Source organism: Hylobates moloch, unplaced genomic scaffold (genome assembly GCF_009828535.3).
Source record: "Hylobates moloch isolate HMO894 unplaced genomic scaffold, HMol_V3 SCAFFOLD_6, whole genome shotgun sequence".
NCBI classification, from domain to species: Eukaryota; Metazoa; Chordata; class Mammalia; order Primates; family Hylobatidae; genus Hylobates; species Hylobates moloch.
In genome coordinates, this window is record NW_026652281.1 from 12,470,735 (window position 1) to 12,495,241 (window position 24,507).

At 43.2% G+C, this 24,507-nt stretch overlaps 1 protein-coding gene across 3 annotated transcripts; it reads right to left on the bottom strand.

The window, feature by feature from the left end:
• Window positions 1-1,600: 1,600 nt before the first annotated feature.
• Window positions 1,601-22,034, bottom strand: NUDT7 (nudix hydrolase 7). 3 transcript variants are annotated; one of them, XM_032156371.2, is made up of 5 exons: window positions 21,915-22,034; window positions 18,954-19,107; window positions 8,150-8,308; window positions 7,393-7,486; window positions 2,290-2,360 (listed from the first exon to the last, which is right to left on the bottom strand). In XM_032156371.2, exons 1-5 carry the CDS (start codon window positions 21,947-21,949, stop codon window positions 2,290-2,292), a joined length of 513 nt encoding a protein of 170 aa, XP_032012262.1. In that variant the 5' UTR covers window positions 21,950-22,034. The 3 variants fall into 3 exon arrangements, with proteins under 3 accessions (XP_032012259.1, XP_032012261.1, XP_032012262.1); XM_032156368.2 differs by lacking the exon at window positions 7,393-7,486 and having other exon boundaries at window positions 1,601-2,360; XM_032156370.2 differs by lacking the exons at window positions 7,393-7,486; window positions 8,150-8,308 and having other exon boundaries at window positions 1,601-2,360.
• Between the last annotated feature and the right edge of the window lie 2,473 nt (window positions 22,035-24,507).

Here is a 24,507-nt window from a genome sequence, read left to right on the forward strand (position 1 = left end):
CTTGACTCACTTGCCTCTCTGGCCTCATGAAGGATGATTAATATAATTAAACAAAAAAATCCATGCTAACTCTAAAGCATGATATATGCAGATGCCCACATAAGAAGTAGAAGATCTCAAGGGTGCATTACAGAATGTCTGTCTTTTTGTCTTTTGATTTGGGGCTTATGCTTTAAATCACTGTTTTTCTGCCCTCATCATCTTTAAACATACATCATTATCCCTCCCAATTGGTAGGCATATAAGCCTCTCATATCCCTCAATTTCAGCTGTTTTGGATGATTGCTGAACCCGACCTCCCACCCAGGGATGGCATCCTATGTGTTCTCCAGAACCCACATGTAAGGTGTCAGATTGGCCGGACTCGGTGGCTCATGCCTGTAATCCTAGCATTTTGGGAGGTCGAAATGGGTAGATTACCTGAGGTCAAGAGTTCAAGACCAGCCTGACCAACATAGTGAAACCCCATCTCTACTAAAAATACAAAAACAATAGCTGGGCGTGGTGGTGGGCACCTGTAATCCCAGCTACTTGGGAGGCTGAGGGAGGAGAATTGTTTGAACCCTGGAGGCGAAGGTTGCGGTGAACCGAGATCATACCACTACACTCCAGCCTGGGTGAAGGAGCGAGGCTCTGTCTCAAAAAAATAATAAAATAAAGTTTCAGATCATCCCCATTTCTAACTGCTTGCAACACTTCAAGTTCAGGTGAATAGTCTAGCTATTTTCAGGTGCTGGAGCATATTGGTTAACTCTGCTATAAAAAAGTGACTCCGAATTACAGTGGCAGAGAGATGATACAGAATTTTATTCTTTTCTGATGTAACAGTACCAAGTGAAGAGCCTAGGTTAGAAGGTTACTTTGCTCCACAGAGTCATTCATCGTTTCAAGCTCTGACATCTTTTGGTTCTGCCATTCCCCCAGGAAATGTCCTCATTTGTATGGTCAAGGCTGGGTTGCAGACAAGTCCATGTTGCAGCTCATGGAAAAAAGAACCAAAGGGACTCCAAGGAGACTGGCTTATGTCTTAAATTGGAGATGACCTGGAAAGTCAGCTTTCACCTGTAACCCACTGGCCCAAAGTAAGTCCCAGAGTCAACTTCAATGGCAAGGGATCCAGAGTAATACTGTTTCTACCTGGAGTGCTGTGGACCCAGCTTAAACTCTACTGCCATAGAAGACAGGGAAGACAGGTTTTCATGGATGACCAGAAGTTTCTGTTACATGTAACAACAGATTAAAAAAATATATATTACCAGCTGGGTGTGGTGGCTCATGCCTGTAATCCCAGAACTTAGGGAGTCCAAGGCGAGTGGATCACCTGAGGTCAGGAGTTCGAGACCAGCCTGGCCAACATGGCAAAAACCCATCTCTACTAAAAATACAAAAATTAGCCAGGTGTAGTGGCAGGCGCCTGTAATCCCAGTTACTTGGGAGGCTGAGGCAGGAGAATCGCTTGAACCCGGGAGGTGGAGGTTGCAGTGAGCTGAGCCAAGATTGTGCCACTGCACTCCAGCCTGGGTAACAGAGCAAGAGTCTGTCTCCAAAAAAAAAAAAAAAAAAAAAAAATTATATATATATATTATAAATATACGTGTGTGTGTGTGTGTGTATATGTGTGTGTATATTATATATGTGTATATATATATTGCCTTCTGCAAATAAGGTAAATGCCACATGGTTATATATTCAAAAAATATTTATTAAGGGCTTACTATGTGCCAGATATTCTTTCTTATATGTGTAAGAAAAATATTATTAACATATTGTGGGCGAAAATATGCAACACTATGAACATATTTTTCATTTTTGAATGGCTTTTACTTTTTCAGACAATAGAAGGCAACTGGAAAAGAGGCAAGGATTCTAACTACATACTGCAGAAAAAATATTCACACCTGTCAAATTCCAACAGCTGGCATTATTGTTGTTCTATGAATAAGCACACACAGAATCCTCGTGGATAGTTCTTTGTCTCTTGGTCTCGTAAATCATAACTTGCTTGTAGCTTTTTTATGAACCTGCAGGAATAACTCTTCAGAGGATGATAATACATCATTAAGATTAAATTGAACCTCAAAGGTGGGTTTTTTTTCCAAAATGATAAAGGCCACCAACACTGCAAGGTTTGCTGTCATTCCCTTGATCTGGTAAGTGACACCATCTTCAGGGTTTGTGTACTCAAAGATATGATTAATAAAACGGTGACCGAGACGTGTGACATAATGCTGGTCATGGACCTGCGGATGCAGGAAATAGGCCAGAGGCACCAGGAATACATCCTTAACTTCAGCAGGATTCGGATGGGCCTGGAAGTTGTGGTCTATTAAACCCACAAATGGAGTTATCATTGTATCTGTCTAAAATCAGAAAACAAAACAGACAAATTAAGAAGTGAAGTGATATTGTTTCAAATACTAAAATCATGCCACTTCTAGGTGAGCTAAGAAAATACACTGAACTTGGGAGAAGGGGAAATTACTCTGGAAGTAAATTTATGTTCCCCCTAAAATGGGAGTCATCCTGCTCTGCCTGAGGTGACATCTCTGAGATGACTCTGAAAATGATTTCTTGTATGAACATAAAGTGGTACAATCTTTTGGAATGGCAATTTGGCAGTATCATAAAAACATGTTCCCTTTGACCTGGGAATTGCATTTGTGTATCTGTATGATAAATTCCTACCAGTAAGAAAAGACACAAGTATAAACCTGAAGCATTAGTTTCAACAACGGCCCAAAATTCTAAAGTTATCACTCTTCAATTTATAGGCATTTAAGTTATATAAATTGGGGTTATATCCATAAAATAGGATACTATGTAGCCTTTAAAAAGAATGGGATAGACATCTTTCCTTCTCAGTAAAGAAAAAAATGTGATATACTTTTGAACAGAAAAGTGATATAATACTAGTTATGATATATAACCATTTATGGATAAAATTCATAGTACATACAAACATATATATATAATTATGTGTCATATATAACTATATGTGAACTACTTTATATAACACACGTTTATATTACATGGGAGAGGGATTTCTATTTACAACCACAACTGCTTGCAAATGAACATGAGTGGCCAGGTGCGGTGGCTCACGCCTGTAATCCCCAGCACTTTGGGAGATCGAGGTGGGCAGACCACCTGAGGTCAGGAGTTTGAGACCAGCCTAGCCAACATGATGAAATCCCATTTCTACTAAAAATACACAAATTAGCTGGGTGTGGTGGTGCGTGCCTGTAATCCCAGCTACTCAGGAGGCTGAGGCAGGAGAATTGCTTGAACTCGGGAGCTGGAGATTGCAGTGAGCCGAGATCATGCCACTACACTCCAGCCTGGGTGACAGAGCAAGGCCTGGTCTCAAAAATAAAAATAAATAAATAAAAATAAAAAAGCAAATGAACCTGAGTGCTGTCAAATGAAAGACTGTTTTGTTATGTTGGAAACCCTGAGAGGGAGGCCTGGGGCTGAGGATGTGGGAACTGGTAAGAGCTGCCTGACTTTGTATTAGAAAGTGAGAAGAATTGGAATTCCTGGAACATCCCAAGAGAAAGGGGGTGGAAAAAGCCAGAGAGGTGGACACATGGTGAGGCTGGGACCTATCCGGCCTGCAGAATGTTCTGAGGGACAGCCAAAGACAGGAAAGCACATTTGGGAACAGAGACAACTCAGACCATTAACCAAAATAATGGTGAAAGTCAACATTTAGCAGGAGGAGACAAGAGGAACATAGACTTCATATGTCCTTGGGCAGGAAATCTGGGGTCATTAAGTTACCTGAGGGCAGAGGCAACATTCTACCAGCACCTAACACCACGCCTGGCACTGGGGAAATGCTTAGTCTCCTGAATGTGGAGTTTTTCAGGTGGACTCTGAGATAAGGATTCAGAAGCAAGTGATTTTTTAAGAAAGTGCTCCCAGGGGAAACAGGTAAGCGGAGGAGGGGAGCAAGACTCATAAGGGAAGAAGGCTGGCAAGGGCACCATGGGGTGTTCTGGAGGGTAAATTAATATGCAGTTTGTCCCACATGGAGACAAGGGAGCTGGGATTTCATGCTTCCCAGCCCCAGTCAGTCACTGCTTAAGGACTGCCTTGCCAGAAGTAAATTCACAGGCACTCCCAGCTCTCTGTGCAGGACACATGGCAAGGCGGCTCCAGTATCAAGGGTACCAGTATTCAGAAGAAAGCTGCCAAGTGTTGTCAGAGGCCTTTGAACCAGAGCAACTCCATCTTGAATAGGGGCTGGGTAAGATAAGGCTTGGACCTACTGGGCTGCATTCCCAGGTCAGGGCATGCTTAGTCACCAGATGAGACTGAGATACAAGTCATAAAGACCTTGCAGTAAAGAAGGCCGTCAAAACCCACCAAAACCAAGATGGCAATGAAAGTAACCTCTGGTCATCCTCACTGCTCATTATACGATAATTAGAATGCATTAGAATGTTAAAGGATACTCCCACCAGTGCCATGACAGATTACAAATGCCATGGCAATGTCAGGAAGTTACTCTATATGGTCTAAAAAGGGAAGGAACCCTCACCTCTCGGAATTGCCCATCCCTTTCCTGGAAAACTCATGAATAACCCACCCCTTGTTTAGCATATGATCAAGAAATAACCATAAAAATGGCCAGCCAGCAGCACATGCTGTTGCTCTGTTACGGAATAGCCATTCTTTTTTTTTTTCTTTACTTCTCTAATAAACTTGCTTTCACTTTGTGGACTTACCCTGTGAGATCCTAAAACCCTCTCTTAGGGTCTAGATCAGGCCCCCTAGCTGGTAACAGTGAGTTATCAGAAGCCCTGGGGTTGTAAGAGGAATATGAAGGGGCCTGGACAGAGCCCCAACAATGTATGCTCAGTAAATATTCGTGGTTGCTGCTACCATTAGTGACCACAACTTATGGGCACCTAGTCTAGTTCCCAACACTCTGATTCCTTACAACAATCTGATCTCGAAGAAGCCTTAACAACTACAATTAGAGATGTGAAGAAACTTGCCCAAGGGCACATCCTGTTGATGCTTGGCAGAAACTGGATTTGACCACAAACCTGTTGCTCATACTCCTGGGTATATTTCAGAGACCTTTGCAAAAAGAAGTACATAAACGTCTGATAAAAGGGAAAACTGGGGTGGGGGTTGTGGTGTCACAGCCTGCCTGGAAGGTTTATGTAGCGGGTACATACATAGATGCATACATACATAGGTAGCTACTCTGGAGGCTGAGGCAGGAGAATTGCTTGAACTCGGGAGGTGGAGGTTGCAGTGAGCCGAGATCACTGGGACTCGAGATCACTTGAGAAAAGCCAATAGCACCCTCCCCCTCCCAGCTATGATCTCCAGACTTTACCAAATTCCCCAGGGTTGAAAAATCACTCCAGGTTAACAGCCACATAGATTAGATTATGTTTATAATTTTCAATAAATGGCATTTTTGTGATACATTTTAAAAATTAGCAGGGGCCAAAAAACAGGCCGGGCGCGGTGGCTCACGCTTGTAATCCCAGCACTTTAGGAGGCCGAGGCGGGCGGATCACGAGGTCAGGAGATCGAAACCACAGTGAAACCCCGTCTCTACTAAAAATACAAAAAATTAGCCGGGTGTGGTGGCGGGCGCCTGTAGTCCCAGCTACTCGGAGAGGCTGAGGCAGGAGAATGGCATGAACCCGGGAGGCGGAGCTTGCAGTGAGCCGAGAGCGCGCTACTGCAGTCCGGCGTGGGTGAAAGAGGGAGACTCCGTCTCAAAAAAAAACAAAAAACAAAAAAAAACAAAAAAAACAAAGCAACACTCTCTTGCGCTTCCAAACACAGCAGACCTTTCTTTAAAGCCTTTGTTTAATCTGTCAATCATGCCATTTTAGAAATCTCCTTTTCCAGGAGGATCTGGCCCCCAGGAATCTCCCGGAGACACATTTTCTTGTTAATGCTGCTGAGTTCTATCCACCCACACGCAAAACTCAGTAGCACCTGGGGACCTTGGGAACGGAGTTAGTCTCATTTTGGAAACTTTAATCGGTATAGCTAAATTAGTTAATTGATTTCTAAAGTAAATCCTCCAAATGCTGGTGGATTTGCAGAAATCACCTGAAAAGAGTTCCCATTAGAAAACCAAATGGAAAAGTAATTGACCCATTTCGTGTGTAATCCCATGTCTCTATCTCGCTTTCATACACACACACTTAGAAAACATTTGAGTGGCCACTAGTTTCTTGCAAACAAAGCCACCCTTGGGTGCTGACCTTTCTATTTTTAAAAAGGACCCAATTAAGACAGATACTGTCTCAGCATCTCTGATCTTCAAAACACTGTCCCACCAAGACTTCAGTCAAGTGGAACATAAAGGATGATCTAACCCACTGGTTTTCTGACTGTTAGGCAACAGTGGGACTGTTTTCTTTTGAAATAAAAACTTACCCAAAAGCCCAATACATAAAACATTAAGGCCGGGTGTGGTGACTCACATCTATAATCTCAGCACTTTGGGAGGCCGAGGCAGGCAGATCACGAGGTCAGGAGATGGAGACCATCCTGACTAACACGGTGAAACCCCGTCTCTACTAAAAATACAAAAAATTAGCCGGGCGCGGTGAAGGGCGCCTGTAGTCCCAGCTTCTCGGGAGGCTGACGCAGGAGAATGGCGTGAACCCAGGAGGCGGAGCTTGCAGTGAGCCGAGTTTGCAACACTGCACTCCAGCCTGGGCGACAGAGCGAGACTCCGTCTCAAAAACAAACAAACAAAAAAAACACATTAAAAGTTTATACCTACCTCTGGTATTGTGTGATGAGAGCACTTCACCTCTGTGGTGTTCCCAAATTATGACCCCAGCTTAACAATGAGAAAAATGTCAGACAAACCAAAATTGGGGAACATTCTACAAAATACCTGACCACTACATCTCAAAACTGTCAGGGTCATGAGAAGAAGAAAGTCTGAGAAACTATCACAGACCAGAGGACTAAGGAGACATGACCACAAAATACAATACGGTATCTTAGATGAGATCCAGGACAGAAAGGAGGACATTAGTAGAAAAACCAGTAAAAAGCAAACAGAGCATGGAGTTCAGTTAACAGTAATATGCTGACATTGGTTTCTTTGTTGTGACAAATGTATGCAGTGATGTAAGATGTCAACCATGGGGAAACTAGGTCTGTGGTACATAAGAACTCTCTGTACTATCTTCACGAATTTTCCATCAGTCTACAGCTATTCTGAAATTAAAATTAAAGATTTTATTAAAACCTTTATATGGTAAAATCATGCTGTTATCCAAGATCATACTTATTAATACAATATTTACCCCTTCTAAAGTCAGTTAGTACAACAATGAGGTTGTTGTGGTGAACCGATAGAAAGTAAGATCTAAAGCTGAGCACAGTGGTTCACACCTGTAATCCCAGCACTTTGGGAGGCTGAGGTGGGAGGATCACTTGAGGCCAGGAGCTCGAGACCAGCCTCATCAACATAGCGAGACCCCCATCTCTATAAAAAATAAAATAAAAAAGAAAATAAGATCTGGTTATATCAGCTCCAAAATTCATTTTTAAAAGTATTTTAAATGTTTTGATATATATTATACTATCAAGGAAATCCTGATCCAAAACAAATGCAGTTATGAATAGTAATAGTTTTTAAATAGCTTGCCTAGTGATTTCATGGTTCTATTCAATTAATGTGTTACAGAGAGGCTTTATTCTCTAGTATGTAGAAAAATGAATATCTTTATGGCAGAAGCAATGCATTGGTGGTCTCCAAGGGGCTAAAATTTGGTATCTAGCACATTGGAGTGTCTGTTATTTTTTCAACTGAACTCTCAAAACCAATGTATACTGGAGAAAAATAAACGTGAACTGAATGTTAATAATTCTGAAGCATCTCTCTAGGGTTCTATGGCACTCAGTTTGAAATCCACTGATGGGAGTTCAACCTTTTTATTTCTGGATGGGGAAAGAGGGGTCCGGAGAGACAAAAGGGGTTGCCCACAGCCACTTGGCTCATGAGGGGCAATGTCTGTAGGAGAACCTGTTCTCTTGACTTTATGTACAGTACTCTTTGGGGATATGTTTGGAAAATGTGGAATCCTGAGAACAGTAGATCCACCTGGGAGTGGGGACGGTGCTCATGAGTGTCTGAGGAAACCCTTACATCAATAAGACATGGCATCAGGCAGCAGACAACTTTCACTTGATGAGGATGGAGCCCCACTTCCTCCTGGGCTTCCCGGAGAGCCGTGGCTGCATCATCCATGTCTGTAGGGTCACGCTTACCTCCAGGGAAGCAAACTTCTCCAGGGGCCCTTCTTAGCTGGATATAGAAAGAACAGCGCTACAATGTGGGATTCTAATTTTGGAAATATTTATGCATTCAACAAATACTTACCGAACTTCTATTTTGTACCAGAGACCATTCCTACCCAGGTGGTGGTATCAAGACCCCTATTGCCCAAAAATGTGTTTTCTTGAATCCTTTTTAAGAAATAAACCTTGAAAATTTTTCTCACTGCTAACTTTTATTCTATTTGTCCCCAAAAGATACCACACACTGTATTAGTCTGTTCTTGCACTGCTATAAATAAATAACTGAGACTCGGTAATTTATAAAGAAAAGAGGTTTAGTTGGCTCACAGTCCCGCAGGCTGTACAGGGAGCATGATGCTGGCATCTGCTCTGCTTCTGGGGAGACCTCAGGAAACTTACAATCATGGTGGAAGGTAAAGGAGGAGCAAGCACTTCACATGGCTGGAGTGGGAGGAAGAGAGAGGAAGCGGAGGTGCTACACACTTTAAACAACCATATCTCATGAGAACTCACTCACTATTGTGATGACAGTACCAAGGGGGAAATCCGCCCACATGATCAAATCACCTCCCACTAGGCCCCACGTCCAATAGTGGGGATTACAACTGAATATGAGATTTGGGTGGGGACAGGATCCAAACCATATCACACACACACAAATAGATTGACATTGCTAGGGGAAAAAAGGTGAAAGAATAATATAAGGGGCAATATTATCAACAGATAATTTTGTTGAGTCCTTTATTGGCTGCTTATCATATTCTGGGCATGTTATTTCATAAAGATTTTTCCTACTGGGTCCTCAGAACAGTCCTATAAGCTACTAATTTTTGAACAAGGTGAAATTCACATAATAGTAACCATTTTAAAGTGAAAAAAAGCAGAGACATTTAATACATTTACTGTGTTGTACAATCATCCCTACTATCTCATTCCGGAATATTTTCATCATCCCAGAAGGAAACCCCATACAACAGTTGATTCTCATTCCCCTCTCCCTCTGTCCGTGCTTTCTGTCTCTGTGGATTTACCTAGTATCGACTTTTGTGTCTGGCATTTTTCCCTTCACATATGTTTTTGAGGTTCTTCATGGTCCATCATGTATTGGTACTTCCTTTTTTACAGCTGAATAGTATTCTATTGTATGTATAGATCACAGTTTGTTTATCCGCTCATGCATTGATGGGCAGGTAAGCTACTCTTTTCTTTTCTTTTTTGAGATGGAGTCTCGCTCTGTGTCCCAGGCTGGAGTGCAGTTGTGTGAACTCGGCTCACTGCAAGCTTTGCCTCCTGGGTTCACACCATTCTCCTGCCTCGGCGTCCTGAGTAGCTGGGACTACAGGCACCCACCACCATGCCTGGCTAATTTTTTGTATTTTTAGTAGAGACGGGGTTTCACCATGTTAGCCAGACTGGTCTCGATCTCCTGACCTCGTGATCTGCCCTCCTCAGCCTCCCAAAGTGCTGGCATTACAGGCGTGAGCCACCACGCCCGGCCATAAGCTACTCTTATACTATTATTATTTCCACTTTCAGACAAGGGAACTTAGGCTCACAAAGGTTAAATAACCTGACCAAGTTCACTCACTGAGGTGGAATATAAACCAATGTTTAATTTAAGAGCCTGTGTTTTTAATCAGTACCACATACATTTATCAAAAGTTTAGTAAGACACAGAAAATATGGGCCCTGGAGCTATTAGCATTGTGTTGGCATCTATGTGTATCTTTGTCTGTGCTGGTAAAGGAATAGAGGTCTCCTCGTTCCCCGCATTGCCCCCTTCCTTGATTCCATTCCTTCCTGCCTTTAGGAGAACTGACAGTGTCTCTATTTATAGCATCCTAAAATTACCCCCTTTCTTATCTCTGTCTTTAAAATGATTTCTCTCATATCTTGGGCAGAAGTGGAGAGGCACAAACCCTCCACTGTTCTCTCTTCTGCAGGGCTAAATATCTCAGCAAAGTGACCTCAGTTTCTTTTATGCCCACTTGTGCCTAGTATCCATTATCTTTTCTCTCCTGAATTGTCAAGGAGCCCTCAGGCTCAGCAAGAGTCCTGGGTCTGCCTCTTTCCAACTGTGTGCAATGGGGTAATGGCAGTGTGCTCCTCAGAGAGCTGTGAAGATTGTTCCATGAGGATGGAGCGGATGCACGGGAATGGTACTTGGCCACATTAAATATTTACTAATGAGAACTTGTAAGGGCAGTCCTGAACATTGAGAAGCTCAATCAAGAGATCATGTTGCCATTTTTAGCACCTAGGCCAATGTATCTATGTAAGGAGAAATTAGATGCCTGCAATGGCCCGATTGTTTATTCTCCCAAGAATCCATATGTTGAAATCCTCACCCCTAAGGTGATGGTATTAGGAGGTGGGACCTTTGGGAGGTGATTAGGTAATGCGGGCAGAGCCCTCATCAGTGAGATGAATGCCCTTATAAAAGAGGCCCGAAACAGACCCTTTGCCCCTTTCCCTGTAAGGACACTGAAAGGATGACTATCTATGAACTGAAACAGGACCCTCACCAGACACCAAATCTTCTGGCAGCTTGATCTTGGACTTCCCAGCCTCCAGAACTGTGAGAATTAATATCTGTTGTTTATAAGCCACCCAGTCTAAGGTGTTTTGTTATAGCAGCTTGAGAGGACTAAGACAATGCCATGATAAACTTTTTGACATTTTATAGTCTACAGCCTCATTTGGGCAAGGCTTCAAAAAATTTTTTTAAGTCCTTCTGTGCTGATAAATCAGGAACACTGCAGAAATTGCTGCCATAGCTAAATCCTTAGACATCTTCACATCAATTACAGTTGTGAGAACAGGTGAAAAGAAGGCTGATGGACACATTTCTACTGTCTTGAACACTCACCACCCACTGCAAATATGTCTCACCAAATGCATAAGAAATACACCTAATGTTACAGCAACTCTGAAAAAGTGCTTTATTGTTAGAATGTTCAACTCCAAGGCAGCCAGGGACAGAGGCACCTCCAAGCAGTCATCAGGCTTGACAGAAACACAGACCTGATGTGATGTCTGTTTCAAATGTACAGTCATGTGTTGTTCAACAACCGGGACACATTCTGAAAAATGCATTAGGCGATTTCATGATTGTGTAAACAACACAGGGTGCACTTGCACAAACCTGGATGATATAGACTACTAAAAACCTAGGCTATTTGGTGTAGCTAGTGCTTCTGGGCTACAACCTGTATACCATTTTAATGTCCTGGATATTGCAGGCAATAGTAACATAATGGTAAGTATTGGTGCATCTAAACATGGAAAAGGTACAGTAAAAATATGGTATAAAAGATCAAAAATGGCTCAACAGTATGGGGCATTTACCATAAATGGAGCTTGCAGGACTGAAAGCTGCTTTGCGTGAGTCCGTGAGTGAGTGGGTGGTGAGTGAATGTGAAGGCCTAGGACATTAAACAGTGCTCTAGACTTCATAAACACTAGACACTTAGGCTATAGTAGGTTTATAAAAATATTTTTCTTTTCTTTCTTTTTTTTTTTTTTTGAGACGTGTTCTCACTCTGTTGACCAGGCTGGAGTGCAGTGATGGGATCTCAGCTCCCTGCAGCCTCTGCCTCCTGAGTTCAAGTGATTCTCCTGCCTCAGCCTCCCAAGTAACTGGAATTATGACACCCGCCAGCATGCCTGGCTAATTTTTGTATTTTTAGTAGAGACGAGGTTTTGCCATGTTGGCCAGGCCGGTCTCGAACTCCTGACCTCAGATGGTTCCCTCCACCTTGGCCTCCCAAAGTGCTGGGATTACAGGTATGAGCCACCACCCCCCGGCCTTCTTCTTTTTTAAATAATAAATTAACCATAGCTTACTATTACTTCTTACTTTCTAAACTTTTTAATTTTTAATTTTTTGACTCTTTTGTAATAACACTTAGCTTAAAACACGAACACATTACACAGCTATACAAAATATTTTCATTTTCATTATCATCTTATTGTAGAAGCTTTTTTCTATTTTTAAGGATTTTTATTTCTTTTTAAACTTTCTGGCTAAAAACTAAGATACAACACACAGAATCATCAATATCACTGTCTTCTACCTCTACCTCTTGTCCCACTGGAAGGTTTTCAGGGGCCACAATAACATACATGGAGCTCTCATCTCCTACAACAACAATGCCTTTGTTTTTTGGAATACCTCCTGAGGGACCTTAGTGAGGCTGCTTTATAGTTATTTTTAAAAAATAAGTAGAAGAAGAGTACTCTAAAATAATTATTTAAAAGAGTAGCGTAGTAAATTACATAAACCAGAAATGTCATTTATTATCCTTATCAAGTATTATATATTGTGCATAACTGTATGTGCTACACTTTTAGACCACTGGCAACACAGTAGGTTTGTTTACACCAGCATCACCACAAACATGTGAGTAATGTATTGTGCTGTGACATTATGACTGCTACAATGTCAGTTGGTGATAGGAATTTTCAGCTCCGTAATAATCTTATGGGGCCACTATTGTGTATATGGTCCATCATTGATGGAAAAACACTTTTGCAGCACATGACTGTGTTTTGAAAGCTTTCAAAAATATCTCACAGCGTACCAATTTTTTTCAATTTGCCTTGTACACCTATTCCAATTAATAGGTAATAGGAATTGGAAATGACCATTTTGGATTAGTGAGAACATTACTCTCAAGAAAATGTTATCCTTGGTCTGGGCAATGATTTTAAAAATATGACCCCAAAAGCACAGGCAAGGAAAGCAAAAATAAAAACATGGGGTTACATCAACTAAAAAGCTTTTGCACAGCTAAGGAAACACTCAACAGAGTGAAAAGAAAATCTGTGGAATGGGAGAAAATATTTGCAAACGATACATCTGAAAAGGGGCTAGTATCCAAAATATATACGGAACTCAACTCAATATCAATAATTAAAAAAAAACAATTAAGGCCAGGCGTGGTGGCTCACGCCTGTAATCTCACCACTTTTGGAGGCCGAGGCGGGCAGATCACAAAGTCAGGAGATCGAGACCATCCTGGCTAACATGGTGAAACCCCATCTCTACTAAAAATACAAAAAATTAGCCGGGTGTAATGGTGGGCGCCTGGAGTCCTAGCTACTCGGGAGGCTGAGGCAGGGGAATGGCATGAACCTGGGAGGCAGAGCTTGCAGTGAGCCAAGATTGCGCCACTGCACTCCAGCCTGGGCTACAGAGCGAGACTCAGTCCAAAAAAAACAAAAAACAAAAAACAAACAAAAAAAACCAATTAAAAAATGGACGAAGGACCTAAATAGGCATTTCTCAGAAGGTATATGAAAAAAATGCTTAACATCACTGTCACCAGGAAAATTCAAATTAAAACCACAGAGAGACATTACCTCACACCTTTTAGAATGGCCATTATCTGAAAAACAAAAGGTAAGTGTTGTTGAGGATATGGAAAAAAGGGAACTATCACACACTGTTGGTGGGAATGTAAGTTAGCACAATCATTGTGGAAAACAGTATGGAGGTTTCTCAAAAAATTAAAAACAGAATTGCCATATGATCGAGCAATCCCACTACTGCTTATATATCCGAAGGAAATGAAATCAGTATATCAAAGAGGTATCTGCACACCCATGTTCACTGCAGCATTGTTCACAATGGCCAAGACATGGAATCAACCTGAGTGTCCATCAACAAGTGAATGAAGAAAATGTACATACAGAGAAGAATATTATTCAGTCATAAAAAAGAAGGAAATCCAGTCATTTGTGACAATATGGATGAACCTGGAGGAAATTATGTTATGTAAAATAAGCCAGTCACAGAAAGACAAATGCCACATGATCTCATTCATATGCGGAGTATTAAAAAGTCGGTCTCATAGAACTAGAGAGTAGAATGGTGGTTACCAGGTGCTGAGGTGGCTTGGGGGGAGGATGGGGAGATGTTCGTCAAAAGATAAAAGTTTCAGCCAGTCAGAAGGAATAAATTCAAGAGATGTATTGTATACTGTGGTGACTATAGTCAACATACTGTATTCTTGAAAATTGCTGAGTGGATATAAAGTGTTCTCATCACAAAGAGGATGACTATGAGAGATAGTATGTTATGTGTGGTGATATGTTACCATATGTGTGTTAATATGTTACTATGTGAGGTAATGTGTGTGGTGATATGTTACTATGTAGGGTAATATGTCTGGTGATATGTTACTATGTGATGTAATATGCATAGTAATATGTTACTACATGAGGTAGTACCTTGATTAGCTAGATTTAGTCATTCCACAGTGAATATATACTTCAAAACATCATGTTTTACAGGATAAATCTATACAATTTTATCTGTCGATTTAAATTTTATTTATTTATTTATTTATTGAGATAGAGTCTCGCTCTGTCGCCCAGGCTGGAGTGCAGTGGCATAATCTCGGTTCACTGCAACCTCAGCCTCCTAGGTTCAAGTGATTCTCCTTCCTCAGCCTCCCGAGTAGCTGGGACTACAGGTGTGCACAACCACACCCAGCTAATTTTGCATTTTTAGTAGAGACAGGGTTTCACCATGTTGACCAGGCTGGTCTCGAACTCCTGACCTCAGGTGATCCCCACACCTTGGCCTCTCAAAATGCTGGGATTACAGGTGTGAGCCACCATGCCCAGCCTAAATTTTTTTTTTTTAAAGAAAATACGCTATTTTGAAGGAAATATGTATGATGACATGTTACTATATGATGTATATGGTGATACGTTACTATGTGAGGTAATATGTATAGTAATATGTTACTATGTGAGGGATTGTGTGTGGTGATATGTTACTATGTGAAGTAATATGTTACTATGTGAGGTAGTACATTAATTAGCCAGATTTAGTCATTCCACAGTGAATATATACTTCAAAACATTATATTGTACAGGATAAATCTCTACAAGTTTATCTAATTTTGTTTTTAAAAAAGAAAATATGCTGTTTTGAAGAAAATAGGCACATTTCTAAAACTGACTAATCAAAAACTATTAGCACTGCAAAGGGCTCTAAGCACAAAAGCTGTCAGTTATTTTTTTGATAAATAGTATACATTTTTTATTCAATAAAACCTTCTGAAATGCTACTCAGAGGCCAAGTAAAGCTGCAGTGTAATTTCCTAAGACTTCAATCTTTGCTTTGTTCTTGAATTTTCTCTTGCCTCCTTCCAGTCCCAGAGAATGGGGTGCAGGGACGAGGGTGGAGGAGGGTAGAAGAGGGGACAGAGGAGGGATGCGAGGTCAAGAGTGTGGGGGAGAAGAGCAGGACCAGTGATGCAGAGCAGCGAATTCCTGAAAACTATAAAGTGGGTGGCTTTGAAGGCCTGAAGGGCTGTGCCTAGGTGTGCAATGGAGAAAGGGGTTTGCCAGCTCTTTGCTGGCACCAGGGATCTAGGGTTCTGAGAGGAGTCCCTTATCCAAGGTGGACCCGGACAAGGAGATAACGAAAACATAGGTAGCATCCAACAGCATGCAGCACTATGGCATGCCAGCAGCCGTGCTGGGCATTTTACAGATCTCTTTCAGGCTCAGAACAACCCTGCACATGAGGCGCTGTTTTCAGCCCATTTTAGGGATGAGAAAACTGAGGTGATTAAGAGATTCAAGAACTTTGCAGGCTGGGCGTGGTGGCTCACGCTTGTCATCCCAGCACTTTGGGAGGCCAAGGTGGGCAGATCCTCTGAGGTCAGGAGTTCAAGATCACAACCAACGTGGTGAAACTCCGTCTCTACTAAAAATACAAAAATAAGCCAGGTGTGGTGGTGCCCATCTGTAATCCCAGCTAATTGGGAAGCTGAGGCGGGAGAATTGCTTGAACCCAAGAGGCGGGGGTTGCAGTGAGCTGAGATCATGCCACTGCACTCCAGCCTGGGCTACAGAGCGAGATTCCTTCTCAAAAAAAAAAAAAAAGAAAAATAAACTTGTTCAAGGTTCCAGAGCTAGTGGGAGATCGCACATTTGAGAAGGGTTAACCCACTTCTTGCCCTGCCTTCCCCATCCACTGGGGGGAAATCTCCTACCAGCCCCCTGCTTGTGTGAGGGACAGAGCTCCAGTCCAGCTCCAGAGGGAATTTCTCACCCCTACAGCCAGATAGTGTTGACAATCAGATTGAATTAAATTTAAATAGTTTTTAAAAAGTGACCTTAATAATCAACAGGCAAAAGTGGCTCTGGGTGAAACAAAAGCAACTAGAGACCCCCTTGGATGAGTTTGTAGTATTGTCTAGATTTCCTATATTATTGTTTGTTCGACAACTCTCTTTTATTTATTTATTTATTTATTTATTTTTATTTATTTATTCATTATTGAGATGGAGTCTTGCTCTGTTGCCCAGGCTGGAGCGCAGTGGCACGATCTCGGCTCAATGCAACCTCCACCTCCCAGGTTCAAGTGATTCTCCCTGCCTCAGCCTCCCCAGTAGCTGGGATTACAGGCGCCCACCACCACGCCTGGCTAATTTTTTGTATTTTTAGTAGAGACAGGGTTTCGCCATGTTGGCCAGACTGGTCTTGAACTCCTGACCTCAGGTGATCTGCCCACCTCAGCCTCCCAAAGTGCTGGGATTACAGGCGTGAGCCACCGCACACGGCCATATCTGATAATTTAAAAAAATATATGTAAGTGCTTCTCCTGTGCTTATTGGCAGAGGTGGGAACAGAAACTGGTCCCCTGGTTTCCATTTAAGTATTTCCCCTTGGAACCTGGATTTCTATCATGTCCTGAGTTCACAGCATTTCTGCCTGGCTCAGACGGAACACAATGCACACAAGTCTACTTCCACGTCCACAAAACTCCAGCTGATTCCTCGGCATTTTTTTTTTAAACAAAATACCATTCATTATTCTGCTTAAAAAGCCTGTTAATATGGCTTATTTTCTTTTTGTACTTGGATAACCTTAAAATGACTGCTTCACCAGCTTTTCCTTGGAAGTTCCCCACAGCAAGGGAAAGTGACTGTGCTCACGGGTGCAGGGGTGATAGAGTTTCGATATTCGTCCTTGCCCAAATCTCATGTTGAACTGGAGTCCCCAGTGTTGGAGGTGGGGCCTGGTGGGAGGTGACTGGATCATGGGGGCAGATTTCTCATGCATGGTTTAGCACCATCATCTTGGCACTGTCCCTATGATAGTGAGTGAGTTCTCATGAGATCCGGAGCCATTTAAAAGCGTGGGGCATTTCCCTGCTCTCTCCCTTGCTCCTGCTCCCCCTCTGCCATCTGCCATGATGGTAAACTCCCTGGTCTTTCCAGAAACTGAGCAGATGCCTGTGTCATGCTTCCTGTACAGCCTGCAGAACCATGGGCCAGTGGAAGCTCTTTTCTTTATAAATTACCCAGTCTCAGATATTTCTTTTTCTTTCTTTCTTCCTTCCTTCCTTCCTTCCTTCCTTCCTTCCTTCCTTCCTTCCTTCCTTCCTTCTTTCTTTCTTTCTTTCTTTCTCTTTCTTTTTGAGACATTGTCTTGCTGTCGCTCAGGCTGGAGTGCAGTGGCACAATCTCGGCTCACTGCAACCTCCGCTTCCTGGTTTCAAGTGTTTCTCCTGCCTCAGCCTCCTGAGAAGCTGGGATTACAGGTGTGTGCCACCACGCCTGGCTAATTCTTTTGTATTTTTAGTGGAGATGGGGTTTCACTATGTTGGTCAGGCTGGTCTCGAACTCCTGACCTCGTGATCCTCCCACCTCAGCCTCTCAAAGTGCTGGGATTACAGGCGTGAGCCACCACGCCCAGCCTCAGGTATTTCATTACAGCAATGCAAGAATGGACCAATACATGAGATGAGCCAGAAACTCCATTTCCAGCCCATATTTCTTTAAAGTGACATCATTTATCTTAAAACTTCAGGTCATGTCTCACAGGTCACTTGACACTAATGATGACAGCCAAAACTTACTGAATTCTTGTTGCCAAATACCAGGGTTATATAGGTGCTTTACATTTGTTACCCTGTGAAATGCTCATAGCAGCTGTATGAAGCAGTTACTAATATTTTGTCCTCATTTTACTGGTGAAAAGACTGAAGTACAGAGAGGGGAAGTAACGAGGCCAAAGTCACAGCTGGCAAGGAGACAGCCTGGATTCAACATGGACAGCTAGCTTTAGAGCCTAGGACGTTAACTTCTATGCTCTAGTATTTTCACATTATACTGGGGGTGGGATAGTCTAAAACAGTGGCCCTTGGTGGGGGCAATTTGGCACCCCCAATCCTGCCAGGACAGTAGGCAATTCTGAAGACATTTGTGGTGTGTGTGCTACTGGTTTACTGGACAAAGGGACAAAGGTGTGGGTGAGGTTGTGTTTGTGTGTGCTACTGGCATCTGGTGGGTAGAGGCCAAGGATGATGGTAAACACACCACATTATACAGGACAGCCTCCACACCAAAGAATTATTCAGCCCCGAATGCCAATAGCACCAAGGTGAAGTAACCCTAGTCTGAAAGCGTTTTAAACTGCTTGTTAGCTAAATTCCTTCATTTTCTTGTTAAACTTTCTCCGAGAAACACCATGTTATCCTGTGGCTTGTGGTTGTATGCCTCTGACATCACAATTTTGAAAGCCCTTTTGAGAACTGTGACATCAAATTGTGTGCAAGTGACAAAATCTCGTGAGGTTTTCTGATGTCCTGAGGTTTAAGGGCAGGAAATTTTTTGTCCACCTACCTTCTCTGACCGGACGGTAAACAACAAATGGAGTTTTCCTTCTTTAGCCACCAATGGCAAAAGGACGGAGTATTTGTTATACGGCAAATGAGAATATTTGCCTCCAATATCATACTTTCTTAAGCGGGCCTTAGCATCATCTAGCAAACTGTTTCTGAAATAAAAACAAACCAGACAGACATTTTAGTAAGCAGAGTTATGGTAAAAAGCCTATAGTCCTACCTCTGTTTCTGCTTTGTTGTGTATTTAGGAGTTTGCCATTTCTGACTCTCTGTGTATTTTTCAATAACACGACAGAAATGATAGCATCTAAATTGCATGGTTGTTCGCAAGATGAAAATGACAAGAAACCTTCTAAGCACACAGTTTAGTACACAGGTTCTCTTTGAAACATAAAGTATGGTAAAATGTTTTTCAATAATGCAATAGTTGAATTTTGAAACCCATGATTATATTCAGAGAAGACAGGTTTGATGAAAAAGTCATTGTTAAGGTTAGAAGGTTAGAAGACTACCTTCTGTTAAGCTGGCCCTTATGTTCTCAAACTCTTATGTCTTCAACTGCTTATAATAGTGGTTCCCAAACTTTAGCAGCAACAGAATCACCTGGAGGGCTGGCTGTCACACAGACTGCTAGGTTCAGTCCCAGACTGTGACTCAGTAACTCTGGTGGAGGGCCTGAGAATTAGCATTTGTATCAAACTCTCACATGACAGCGTTACTGACGCTGTGGACAGGGGGACACATTTTGAGAACAATTTCCCAATAATATGCAAGTATTTGGATTTAAAACCACAAATGGTGCCCTTCCTATGTGGACTTGTTTTGGTCCTTTTGACAGGTGTGTTTTGCTGCTAGTTTGTATAGTGGGTTGAACAGTATCCCCTCACCCCTGAAATTCATGTCTGCTCCAAACTTCAGAGTGTGACTTTATTCAGAAATAGGATCTTTTTAGATGTAATTAAAGTGAGCTCTAAATCCGACGACTGTTGTCCTGATAAGAAGCAGAAACGAGCCGAGTGCAGTGGCTCAAGCCTGTAATCCCAACACTGGGAGGTTGAGGAGGGAGAATTGCTTGGCCCAGGAGTTTGAAACCAGCCTGGTCAACATAGCGAGACCCTGTCTCTACAAAAGAAAAAACAATAAAACATAAATTAGCTTAGGCATGGGGCATGCAACTGTATTCCCAGCTACTTGGAAGGCGGAAGTGGGAGGATCACTTGAGCCCCAGAGTTCACGGCTGCAGTGAGCCATGATTGCACCACTGCACTCCAGCCTGGGTGACAGAGTGAGACCCGACTCAAAAATAAAATAAAATAAAACAGAAGAAGAAAAAACATGGAGAGATGCACACAGGGAAGAAGACCATGTGAAGATGGCGGCAGAGGTTGACGTGATGCTGTTGTGAGCCAAGGAATGCCAGAAACCACCAGAAACTGGAAGAGGCAAGGAAAGGTCACCCCCAGAGCCTTCTAAGGGAGTGTGGCCCTGCTGATAGCTTGATTTTGGACTTCCAGCCTTCAAAGCCATGAGAGACCATTTCTATTGTTTTAAACCATCCAGTGTGTGGTACTTTGTTATGGCAGCCCTAGAAAAGGAACAGTTGATTTTACTTTTTCTGTGGGAAGGCAGTTTTGCATAGTGGGCAGAATCAGATGTTTCAGATACCCAGAATTGGCTTCAAATGTGTATAGGAGGCCTGGTACAGTGGTTCATGCCTATAATCCCAGCACTTGGGGAGGCTGAGGCAGGTGAATCACTTGAAGTCAGGAGTTCGAGACCAGCCTGGCCAACATGGTAAAACCCCGCCTCTACTAAACATACAAAAATTAGCCAGGCATCATGGCACATGCCTGTAATCCCAGCTACTGAGGAGGCTGAGGCAGGAGAATCGCTTGAACGCAGGAGGCAGAGTCTGCAGTGAGCCGAGATTGCCTATCGCACTGTAGCCTGGGCGGCAGAGTGAGACTCTGTCTCAAAAAAAACAAAACAAAAGTGTATACGAATGACTTCTCTGAGTTTCATCTTCATTTGTGTCAGGCTTGAGGATATTTATGAAGATTAAATGATGCAGTTCATACACTGTGGCTGGCACACAGCTGGTGCTCAGTGAATGGTAACCACTGTCATAAATCACCCCATCATTAGATAAGCAGTTGTGTGCAGGAGGTATTTGCTATTTTTTGCCTCTTTCTAGATGGCCGGGTGCTCACCAGATGTGGTTGGGTAACAGCAGTGTAACGACCAAATGGCCTGGAAAGAATCAGTGAATGCTGGCACAGGGATTGCACAGTGCATCTGACGCATGCAGGCCCGCCTCCAGAAAAGGAAACTGTGGGCTGGTGGCTTTTAACCACCCAGAAACAGCAGAACTGACCAGAGAAACCAGCCAAAGTAAAAGGCTGCAAAAACCTTATCTGTCCACTTTAGGGACTGGCCGCTGGAATAATCACCAAGATATCAACAGCAGTAGCAGCCACCCCGTTCTGAGCATGGTCTCACTTTGCACGTTTCTCATTTTATCCTCACAACAGCTCGGCAAGTGATCACAGGGTCACCTCCAGGCTCAGAGAGCTTACGAAACTGACTGACCCAAGGTCACAACTGAAAGTAGCCACCGGGGGACTTGAATGCGGGGCTGCCTGCTGCGGGGCTGTGCCACCGTCGGGGGTCATGGGGTCCAACTCTGGAGACGCGGATTGCAGAACAGCCAAGCTGGCTGGGAAGGGGAGCAGCGTGTATGTAAACCATAATGGCTTAAGCCGGCTCTGTTCCTGGCCAGAGCAGTGCAAAGGTTCGGGGACCCTGCGGGTTGTTGGAGGCGAGTGCTCCCATCCGGCGCTCGCAGGTGGACTGGCGGGAGCTGCAAAATCAGTCCGGGCCAAAAGGCCCCGGTGGCCTGCGCTGCGATAAAGGCCGGGCCTGACCAAGCTCGGGGTGCCAGGGCTCTGAAAGCCTTTACCTGACTGGCTCCTGCGGAAGACGAGGTCGTGACATTGCCCTGGGGAATGCTTGTTTCCGGGCGGACTCCTTGGAGAGGCTCGTTCGGTCGCGCTTGCGCAGAGCAGCTCTGGGCTTGGGAGCGGCCTAAAGCCAGAGAGACGGGAGGGGCTTAGAACAGGAGGCAGGGTGGGGTCTGGGCGGAGACAGGGGGCGGGGCGGTGCCAGATCTGAGGTCGGAGGCAGGGATCGGGGCGGGGCGGGGCTTATAGCCAGAGGCGGGACTAGAGGTGGGAGAGGCGCGGGGCGGGGCTTAGGGCCGGGTCTCCCTGGTTGCGCAAAGCAGTTTCTGCCCGGCTCCTTGGGCTTCTATGGAAGCAAGCGACATAGGAGGAGTTGTGGAATTTAGAGCTGGAAGAGTTAAAAAAAAAAAAAGAAAGAAAGAAAAGAAATACAGTGCTGGTGAGGTGATAAGATTTTACACTCGCATCCACTGTTGCTGGAAGGTTAAGGTGATTCATTCAACTTTTTTGAACTGCTGTCAGCACCTGTTTACCGACCACCTGTATGCACTGGATGTAGATCCCACAGCTAGCGAAAAGACACGTGGAGCTCACAGTCAAATGGTAGAAACATAACTTAATCACACAGGGCTGGATGCAGTGGCGTATGCTTGTAATCCTAACACTTTGGGAGGCCAAGAGGGGAGGATCACTTGAATCCAGGAGTTCGAGCCCAGCCTGGGCAACATGGCGAAACCCCATCTCTACAAAATAAAAATAAAAAGTTAGCCAGGCGTGGTGGCACACACCTGTGGTCCCAGCTACTCAAGAGGCTGAGGTGGGAGGATCGCTTGAGCCCAGGAGGTCGAAGCTGCAGTGAGCCGTGATAGCGTCACTGCACTCCAGCCTGACAGAGGTAGACCGTCTCAAAAATAAGAAGAAGAAGATAAAAAGTTTTTAATGCAAAAAAAAAAAAAAAATCGCACAGATAAAGCAGCGGCCTTTGGTCTTTCTAGAGCGTGTGAAGGAGAAATGTGACCCAATTAGGAGACAGAAAAGGCTTGGTAGAGGAAATAGAAGTGCAGCTCATCTTGAAAGCAGCAGTTCTCAAAGTGTGGTCCTCAGACCAGCAGCATCAGGATCACTTTGGTCCTGTTAAAATTGTGGACTCTGGGCAAGGCACGGTGGCTCACACCTGTAATCCCAGCCCTTTGGGAGGCCGAGTCGGGTGGATCACCTGAGGTCAGGAGTTTGAGACCAGCCTGGCCAACATGGTGAAACCCCGTCTCTACTAAAAATACAAAAATTAGCCGGGTGTGGTAGCAGACGCCTGTAATCCCAGCTACTAGGAGGCTGAGGCAGGAGAATCGCTTGAACCTGGGAGGCAGAGTTTGCAGTGGGCCGAGATCGCGCCTTGCACTCCAGCCTGGGCAAGGAAAGCGAAACTCTGTCTCAAAAAAACAAAAAACAAAAAACGACAAAAAAAAAAAAAACAAAGAAAGAAAGAAAGGAAAGAAAGAAAAGAAAAGAAAAAAGAAAAGACGAAAGTTCTTCTTCAGCCACAACTGCTGAAGAAGAAGCCAGGTGTGAGGCCCAGTGATCTGTGCTATAAGGGGATTCTGATCCACTGTGCGGGATAGTGGAGATAAATTAGGAAAAAGGCAAGGGAGCGTGTTCAAGGAAGAGGGCAAAGTTTGTGCAAAGACAGCAGAAAGGGGCTGGAGAAAAGTGTGTGTGAGGGAGCCTGGTGCGAGCTGAGAATCCAGGGGTCAGTGTAGGGCTGACTTCTCCCTTAGAGGCACAGGAGGCACACAGTAATTTTAGGGACCTGTGAAAATGTTTTAATTGTAATTACTTTTTAAATTAGAAGAAGAAAAGGAATGTAATAAAAGCAATATGTAATAATGAATCCAGCTTGGATGACAGTCATTTTATGAATGCAGTCATAAAATATTCATTTTTAAATTATTTTATGGAAGAAGGGGTGCACAAAAACAAAGTAGCTAGGGCCCATGAAAGTCATATTGTGGCTGGCCCTGGGTCAGTGGGGCAGTCTGTGATATTAATGAAATATCGCTGTGATATTTACAACATCCAGTGTTTACACACCGTGACCTCAATGAAATATCAATGTGATATTTATAATATCCAGTGTTTACACACTGTGATATTAATAAAATATGGCTGTGATATTTGTAAAATGCAATGTTAACACACCATGATATTACTAAAATATCGCTGTGATATTTATAATATCCAGTGTTTACACACTGTGATATCAATGAAATATCTCTGTGATATTTGTAATATCAAGTGTTTATGCACCATGACATCAATGAAATATCACAGATATTTATAACATCCAGTCTTTACACACGATGACCTCAATGAAATATCAATGTGATATTTATAATATCCAGTGTTTACACACCGTGATATTAATAAAATATGGGTGTGATATTTGTAATATACAGTGTTTACACCCCATGATATTAAGCAAACATCGCTGTGATATTTATAATATCCAGTGTTTACACATCATGATATAAATGAAATATTGCTGTGATATTTATAATATCCAAGGTTTACAAACTGTGATACTGATGAAACATC